At 31.5% G+C, this 9,556-nt stretch overlaps 1 protein-coding gene across 1 annotated transcript in view; it reads right to left on the bottom strand.

Annotated features, from left to right (window-relative positions):
• LOC106458236 (ankyrin-3-like) overlaps positions 1–4,464 on the bottom strand; it is a 217,974-nt gene extending 213,510 nt beyond the window's left edge. The window contains 1 exon segment of the mRNA XM_013917714.2: positions 4,158–4,464. Within this exon segment, the coding sequence (XP_013773168.2) occupies positions 4,158–4,268 (111 nt within the window). The 5' untranslated portion in view covers positions 4,269–4,464.
• Positions 4,465–9,556: the final 5,092 nt, after the last annotated feature.

Below are 9,556 nucleotides of genomic sequence, written 5' to 3' on the forward strand. Positions count from 1 at the left end.
ATCAGTTTTCACGAACAACAACTGTTATGGTGTGAACCAGATTAAGTACATAGATCACAGTTAGTGCTAGCCATATAAAAGTTCCATATATATCATTACTTACATTACATTCGTTTTTCCCATTTACTTTGTTTGCCATATTTCAATTCTTGTAACATCCTTTCCAAAGTCTTATTATTGTTATTAAACTTAAATCTTATCCCTTTTATTTTTTGGCTCTCACAAAAGATTTAATTTTATTTATTACTTCTTGTTGCCCATTCCAAGTGCTCTAAGTGACAAAGATTAGTTAGGGTCAGATTAATTGTGTTAGATGCACCTCATAGTACGTGTAATATATTGATTTTCTTTTTTTATTACATTTCACACTGTTGTATTTTTATTAGAGTACCATTATTCTAGCTATTTATTGTACAATTGAGCTTTTTATTTAATTTGCTATTTATTATTTTGTGCCTTGACAAATATTATTTCTGGTTATACTATTGGTAACATCCTGATACTTGACTCCACAACTTGACAGAAATTTATAACAGCAGTTTATCTCGGATTCCATACTCCCCTAAAGTTACACTGTTAGTCATTTAATGAGTTTCACTGATAACAGATCATCTTTAGAGAGGACTGTAGAAGTTTGCTTATACACGGTTATAATGGTATTATGTTGTTCAATGAACATAATCTATTACATTACATGAAGCTGCTAACAGCTAATGCTTGAGTGTTTTGAATGAAATGTATGTTCTATTATTTCTTCAATGTTACTTTCATTAAATGTATTAGTTAGAATATTTAAAATAGTTAGTTTTATTATTTTTATCAATATACTTTTATTATTCTATAGTGTTGTATTATTAGCTTAGTATATGGACTTAAGACTAACCTAAATCTCCTAAGCTTGTCAAATCTTATGTGATATTATTAGTCCCTGGCCAAAAATATCATTAACAGTGAGGGTACCCAAGTGACAAAACAGTGCAGTCTAATCTTTATTAGAAAGTATACTTAATTAACCATAGTCATTACTAGGTTGGTTTGTAGTTTTGCTCTAAGAAGATTGAAAGATTGCTCTGATTGAAAGTTCATATTAATTCTAGAGATAAGATACCGATGCATTAACAACTACCTCCAATAAGTAGCAGTTTCTTACTAAAAAATTTTCCCTTAAAGGCTGCTTAAATTTTATATATATATATATATATGTATGTACAGAAGAAATACTTATTTTAAAATTTTAAAGGAACATTTAGTTTATCCTTCCTTTCCAAGTAAAGCTTTCACATGAAAAAAATCTATTTGCAGACTAAACAGATTGAAAGCCATTAATATTTGGCTGGAGTCCATATCACCCCACACTAGTACTTACAGGTTAGGGAAGAAGTGGTGTTCTATAGTCTATTTTTCAAAATTCATAAAAAGATTTCATAAGGCTTTTCTTAAGTTATGTTTTGAATACTGTTTTTAATATTAGTATTGTTTCACAGTAAAATATAGAAATGATAGGAAAAGCAGGGATCAAAATATTTCATTTCTGCATTCCTGAAGAATTTAACTTTTCATCTTTTTTAGTTGGCTTTCCCAATCAGAAATGCATGGTCTGCCTGTATCCCTTTAATTATGACCAATGAAAGTGAACATATTGCATGGATTAAATACAAAACAATTCATGAGGGAATGTAATCTTCTTGATAGCTTTCCCTCGAATAAATGTAATTTTATTTCATAGCTTATATCCCTGAAGAGTGCAGTATAGGCTATCATACCTTTGGATTTAACAACAAGCCATGAAAAAATTTAAAATATGAATAAAGCTAGAAATAACAAATGTTAATGTATTATAATTATATTATAATACATTATAATTATATTAAATACTTATGGAGATTAAAATAATAGCAAGAGAAAGTATTTTTATGCTGAAGATTAGCAAGGTTTAACACCAATGACAAAACCCTAAAAAAAACAAGGTTTGTTCTTAGAATTAATTGTAAGACTTGTATTTCTTGAGAATAGATAAAGGTACATCTATATCCTTCTGAAGTTAAATATTAAAATAATAAAGTTAAATAATAAAGATTTCTATTGACAAGCTTGAAGAGAAATAGCTTTTATTTAGTTATTAATTTCTGTTATTCACCAAAACATGAATTCCAGTGAAGAAAAAATTATGGTAGGCCTATCTATTCTTAGATTCACTACTTCCGCTTCAACAGAAAAGTTTTGCTGAATTCACAACTCATCAATGCTGTTTAGAAGAATGAAGCAAAGAAATTAAATAGGCCTTACGTTTAGTGATGGGCAAAGGATTATACATCAAAACCTAACAAACTGCTTACATTCTACCATTATATGAAGTCTACTTTACATATTTGCTGTGCTCTTCCAAGAACTACTGATGAGTTATGAATTTGACATAACTATTCCATTGCAACAGGAGAAGTGAATCATTTAATTGATTAGGCCTCTACATCATCTTTTCTTCACTGAAATTCACATTTTGATGAAAAAAAGAAATTAACAAATAAATAAATAACCAATCAGTCCTCTGAATAATAATGGATAATTAACTGTGATTGCATGTCACATCTAAAATATTTTTAAGTTATTAAAGGAGAGTAAAGGATTATAGATAAGAAATAGCTTTTATTATTTTGTTGCTCAACAAGTTATTTGGCAATTTTGTGCTTGAAGGGTTGAATGAGTTTTTGAATTTAAAAACTTGATTCTGCTGTTCAAAGTTTGAAATACAGTAACTTAAGAATTTCCTTATTTTCACAGTGCTGAGAAATCCACCAATATATAGTAGATAGATCACATACTGTATGAATCAGTTTATGAAATTAATCACCAAAAATTAACAGTACTCCCCTATAGAAAGTAACCAGTGATTCCCCACAAAAAAAAATTACAAAATAAAGTCTGAAACGTATTTAAACACTTTATAACTTAGAATCTTCTCACAAAATAAACTGACATTGAGTAGACATGAATGAACCAAAACAATTGTAAACTTGTATGACTAAGATAAAAGAATTGTTAATTCACTTAACCTCTGTGTTTTTTGCTTTTATTAAATATCGTTCATCGTTGATAACAAACTATTTGACTTTACTATTTTTACTTTTTTGAATATACACCATTATTACTTCTATTTACTAATACTCATATAACATTAATTAACAATTATAAACTATTTTAAAATGAACAGTCTTTAATTTGCAATATTTATGTCCACAATGACTACAGACAGAAACATTAAACACACTCAGTGGATATATTATGAATGTCTACAAATGAGGCATTGCTATCACTGGTGGTCTGCTTAAGTTTGTTAATTTTTTAATTTTATTGCTAAATTAAATGATAAAACTATATGAATGGGTGGAAGTCAATGACATACTATATTAATTGTAATACTAGTAAAGTAGTTTTATAAATAAGTTATAAGATTTTATGGTGCAGCACATTTTTTTGGATGGATAAATATTAATATAGCTGTATAATGGTTAATTCTTCCAGCTATTATTGTTCTATCTAACAAATAATTGCAAACCTTAATAAAAAATAAGTTGTACTTTGAAATTAGGAATCTCTTATAAATTATAAAAAACACAAAACTTTATAATATTACACAGTGCCTGATTAAACATTTAAAGAATTTTTGGGCCCTGATACTATGGAAAATTGGTCTCTTTCCTTAACTAAGCTATATAATAGATAAAGCATATGATATTGTTAGAACAACTATTAATCATCTTTCTCAAGAGAAAAACACACAAACAACAATGAAAGAGCAAAGATTTTGTGTTCTTAATCTAATAATTTAAATGTTAATGTAAAATACAATTAAAAAATCCTTATACCCTAGGCCTTTGAGCTATAGTATTATTAGTAACAGTAGTATTAAATAGGCTGAGAAAGCATTGTGGTCGTTGTAAAACATAACTGAATGAATGACATTTATGGGTATTGTAATTTAGGCCAGTTGTAATTATCATATACACCTATTTCTGGAATGTCGTTGAGGTATTTTTTTCGCGTTGTCGAGGGCTCCCTCTGAGCTGGGGTCCTTTGCAAGTACACCGAGTGCACATTAGTTAATACAGGCCTGCAGTATTACGTTACTAAAACTAATGCTAACAGTAACACTGTCTTACCTGAGTTTTCGACAAGATGTTGCCGGCTTCGGGGACTTGGTCTTCGGCATTACCGTCGTTGTTCTCGTCAGTCGCTCCGTTTATGTGAATCGTATCTACCTTTTTTGTCATTCTTCAGTTTATTTCACAAACTAGTAATTGTTACGGTGATTTTAGCTCACTTCACGAAATTTGAAAATAACCTATTTCTTAATTAGTCTCCACAAAGACCTGCCCTTTTAATATTCTATGACGCAGTAGGTTTATATTATTTTTACTTATTCCACGCCTTTGAAGAACGACGCTCATCACACTTAGGCGCTTGTGCTCTCGTGGTACGCGAGATTTTAGGTGACTTTATCTTTGTATTAAGAAATAAAAGAAACATATATTCAGACTGATTAGAGTTTCGTTTCATCAACCTGATGTTTAATCAATTAACAAATAAGAAGTTAGGATTTAAGCAGGAATTAAATGCCACACGCAAAATCTTTCAATTGAAGTGAATATTCTCAATGAAACTTTTTCATGTTTAGCTACGGACAGTTTGTGAATTCAACCACTGACAAAGAGACAAAATAAAAACTTGGGCGTGTATTTAACTGTGTAAGTTTGAAAAAGCATAGACTTATTTCATAATTAGCATACAGTTTAAAGAAAGACATTAATGAAAATCTTTCAATAAAAGTGAATATTTTTCATGGAAATTTTTACTATTTAGCTACGACAATTTGTAAATACAATAACATTAAATAAAATTTACCATTGGCTTAGTAATAAGTCTAATAGCTTACACCACTAAAAATGTGGTTTCCATACCGGTAATGGGTACAGCATCGATAACTCGTTCTGTTGTTTTTGTTTAACAACAAAGAAAATAAAAGATTGCTCGTGTCAGTTTGAAATAGCAAAGTTTTATTTCATCATGAACATAAAATTAAAAGAAAGACATTATTGAAAACATTGAAAAAGATGAGATTACAAATTCGTGTAATATATATATATATATATATCAAGTGTCAAGTAGAATCGTATTTAAAGTAATTTTCCAATATAAATAATATACAAAACGTTTTTGAAAGTAACAAAATATGATGTGATAAACTACGATACAGTCCACAATTGCTGGTATTTACTTATATAAAAAAGGAAAGCGACAAGGGAGGATATTTATTTAATAGAATATACACAGACTATATGAAAATATTAATTTAAGTATGACGCCAAATATGGAACAGTGAGTGATATAAATATTAATATGGCTGAAAAAGCTGCAACCAACATTCTTCCAAGGCATATGGATTGCCATTTATCTATACGTAGCTACCGCCATCTGTGCAGCACACTAAGAAATAAAACAATATTCTGTATTTCGTATAGGCCATATATGCACAGGAGCAGTATAAAAAAATAGTAAATTGTTTGTGAAAATTCACGGAAACAATGTGTACGAAAGAGATTGCAGTCCTTGTTATTAATAACAATTTACGTGTTTTTGTCAGTTTTCAAGAAAATCTGTGAAGCTAATTCTTAGTCTTCCAAAACCCACTTGAGCGCCCATAAGGAGATCCCAATGTGAAAATTCGAACATTTAAACGTAGATACTTCCAATGCCCTTTAAACTTCTATAAAAAAATTTCATCTATATGAGTTCAGTCAAACCTAAGATCTCCCAAAACCCTCTTTGATTCCAGTTTTACAAGCTCTCTCACGACGCTTCCAAGTTTTCTCCTTTCATTTGTACATGGGACGGAATATTTACAGAACAATGGGAAATGCAGAGCTTTGGTTAAAAAAGAAATTAGGAAATCAAAAAGGGCTTATGAGAGATTCTTAACTATCGGTAAATAAAACATTAAAATGTTTTATCTTTAAAAGCTATATATATATATTTATATTACATCAATTGCATTTAGGCGATCAAATCAGCACTATATAACAATGATGAAAGTTAGTACAAAAACCAAAACCGATATTTCTAATATCAGATTCTAACCTAAAAAAGAAAAAAGAGAAAATGTATTTTGCTAGCCCTTACCATTATTCATTAACTCACATATAAATAAAATAATAAATAAAAACATATAAAAGGAAGACAGAAAGACTGATATTTATGTCTTATTTTTGTATGTAAGTTCCAAATATATCACTCTTCTGTATTATGTATTTTCTATTTGCAAAAGGTTTTTAAATACTTCTAAAATTCTAATTCCAAGCATGCTAAATCCGGTCAAGATAATCTACCAGTTCAACTTTGGGGTCCCGATGGCTCAGCGGTAAGTTTGTGTGTTATTGCATAGCTTTGAGTTTAACTACAAACAAACAATATCAATCCTTGCTGTTACGTTCTTTCAGCATCGGATTAAAGAATTTATGGGCCCTGTGCACTATGGAAAGTTGCATCTCCTTCCTTAAGCTTGATTGAGCATATGATATATATACAATCTGTAGCTATTAGAATATTCTCCCGTGATTCAGCAATAAGTCTGTAGGCTTATAATGCTAAAAACCAAGTTTCGATAACCGTGATAGGCAAAGCACATTGTGTATCTTCGCGCTTAAAAATAAACAAACAAAATTATCAGACCAAGTTCCTATGTTATTGTTAAAAAAACTTGAATCTTTCTCATTAGAAAACACACAAGCACCACTGACTGTGCAGATTCTTTGTTCTTCTCTAATAATTTCCGTCCCCCAGGTGGAACAGAGGTAAGTATACGGACTTATAATACTAAGATCCGGGGCTTGTTTTCCCTCGATAGACACAACTGATAGCTTAACGTGACTTTGCTCTATAAAAACAAACTAAGTAATAATTTAATGCCAAATATAATTAATTTAAAAGATCCTTGTACCCTGTCCCGTTGAATTAGTAGATAGGTTAAGAATGCATAGTGTTCCTTGTAAAACATAAATGAGTGAATGGCGTATACATGTATTGTTAACTTAGGCCCTTTGTGATAGTCATATATTTTTGAAATCTCGTAAGGTATTTTTTTCCTGTTGTCGGGGCCCCTTTGCAAGTGAATCAAGTTCAATTTATTTAATACGAGCTTGCTTTCTGTACCAGAATTCTGTTATAGAAACTATCTGCTGTTTGATGGGAATGTGTTATATACAATCATGTGTTAGTAGAATTGCTTCATGGCTGTCACACGAAGCAGAGATAGCTTCTCATATACTTTTCTACTTGATCAAATGCATAAAAAATGTGAAATGTGAGAACAAGTATGACATTTTCGTTGAGATTCGTTTCTCACTTGTGAGAGTCAAGTAGAAACCTGTATGTTTTGTTTATACTGCACACTCAGCTATACGTTGTTTCTTTTATACCTCCTAACTCCTGACGAAGGACTTATCATCAGTCTGAAAGATAGTTAAATAAAGGTTTCTGTTTCCTTTGAAAGAGCCAAGACTTACTAGTAAAGTCTCATACTACTTTCAGTGTTTAATTAAGTGGGTGCCAACCATATGTGTTGTGAGCTTACCTGTACCTGAATCAGCAACCATTCACCTATATTGTACTGAAGTTTTGCTTCCTAGCAGTAAAATACAGTTTAGTTTATTCTGTATTTTCTTAACTTCAGTTTGGTTCGATATTTTACTCTTAACTTAACCAATCAGTGTAATTGTTCTAAAATTAGAAAAATCAGCTATTATTTCAATCATTCTTTTTTTCCTGTCTTGGGGTAATAACGTGTTTTCTTTTGTCTGACTTCAAACATGTTACGCCTCTTTCTTTCTACTTTCAACTGACCTTCCACCTACTTGGTCTGCCAATCTGTCTTTGTTGCAAAAACAAGGTAACCGTGTACTTGGTTTATCTTTGTAGTAACTCAGTTTATCTTGATCCGAATGAAAGTTTGGCGCCATTGACTAGTATCTAGTAATCGTGCCATTGATCCCCCCAATTTTTTTTCTCTCTTTCTTGTTGTCTAAGAGATGTCTTTTGAGATCCGGTAAAACTTATGTTAGAGAGGAGGCGAACAAAATGCTCAGAAGATAAGATCTGTGGAACCCTGATTAACTCAGAGAAGTCCACTGTTGAGAGAGGAGGCGAACAAAATGTTCAGAAGATAAGATCCGTGGAACCCTGATTAACTCAGAGAAGTCCACTGTTGAATATTAAATGCTATCTGGCTTTTAGCTGATGTTTCAGACCTTCTAGATCTTTCCATCCACCAAGATAACTGATCTATGACATTATCCATTTAGAACTGTTGACAATTTCAGTCTTTCTTATAAAGATCAGTCGAAGCTGAGTAAAATAATGGAAAGTCACTAAGAATGAGTTACTGATTTTAGTTATGCTGCAGCTTTCTGAGGTGGTCTGTGCAGCAAACTGGTTAGATTGGCATCCAGTGCTCTTGAAACACATGCTAAATGTGTCATCTGGAAGTGGCTAGACGAGCTGTAATATGTGGACAATGCTTGCCAGCAAAGCTTACCCACATCCCATAGGTTTGGTTACATCTCACCCTGTATGCGATGTACACTGAATTAGTCCAGGAGCTTTCCCATGAAGAATAACCTTATATATAAACAACCAAGAACAGTAATACTGTTGCTATTTCAACATACAACTTGAGTACACTGGAGTGGGAGTTTGACATTTAGCAGAACATATGAATTCTATTAACTAGAGAAGAGTTGGGTAGGTGTTGATATCAGCTCCACAGATATTCAAGCTGAATGACATAAATTATGGATAAATCTCGCTCCCATCTTCCAGATGCTTAATAAAATATTTGAAATACTTCCTGATGAAATTTTGTTAGGTAGTCGCTTGGAATTCCTGGACTCAGGATCAAACAACATAATATTTTCTGCTTAGTTTAGATGGTTAGGTATTAGATGTCATGAAGAACGTGAAATCTTATCAGTTTTGCAACTAGAGGACTATTGTAACACAACAATATTGGCACTTTGAAATGGTAGAAAATACAGCCATCTACTAGGTGGAATTGAAGGCTTGTTAACATAGTGTCAACGAGAATGTAGCCGTGAGATTGAAAGGCATTGTTAATGGACTGCAACTATCTAGAAACTTTTCGATGATGTTTAACGCTGTTAATGCAGATATTCATTATGTTGAAATGCACAAAACCTTCTTGACTGATGTCCATTAACAGTGCCTTTTAAATACAACCTCCTGTGTCTAAACCTTCTCTCAAGCAATTAGTTGTGGATATAGATGAGCCACAAGTAAGATGTATTGAATGTTGGATATACAAGACTGTTTAGTGTAGGCATTATTGTTTAATTTATTTTGTGAGTTAATATTTAATGATTTGTTGCGTCAGCGAGGTCGCGTGACTAGTATCACGCCACGTGTTTCTAGAAATATCCTGTTCCTTCAAGAATGCCCTAGCATTTACTAGATATGTGTTAGTCTGGTATATATATATAAGACGCTCACA

This window comes from Limulus polyphemus, unplaced genomic scaffold (genome assembly GCF_000517525.1).
Source record: "Limulus polyphemus unplaced genomic scaffold, Limulus_polyphemus-2.1.2 Scaffold433, whole genome shotgun sequence".
Classification (NCBI taxonomy): domain Eukaryota; kingdom Metazoa; phylum Arthropoda; class Merostomata; order Xiphosura; family Limulidae; genus Limulus; species Limulus polyphemus.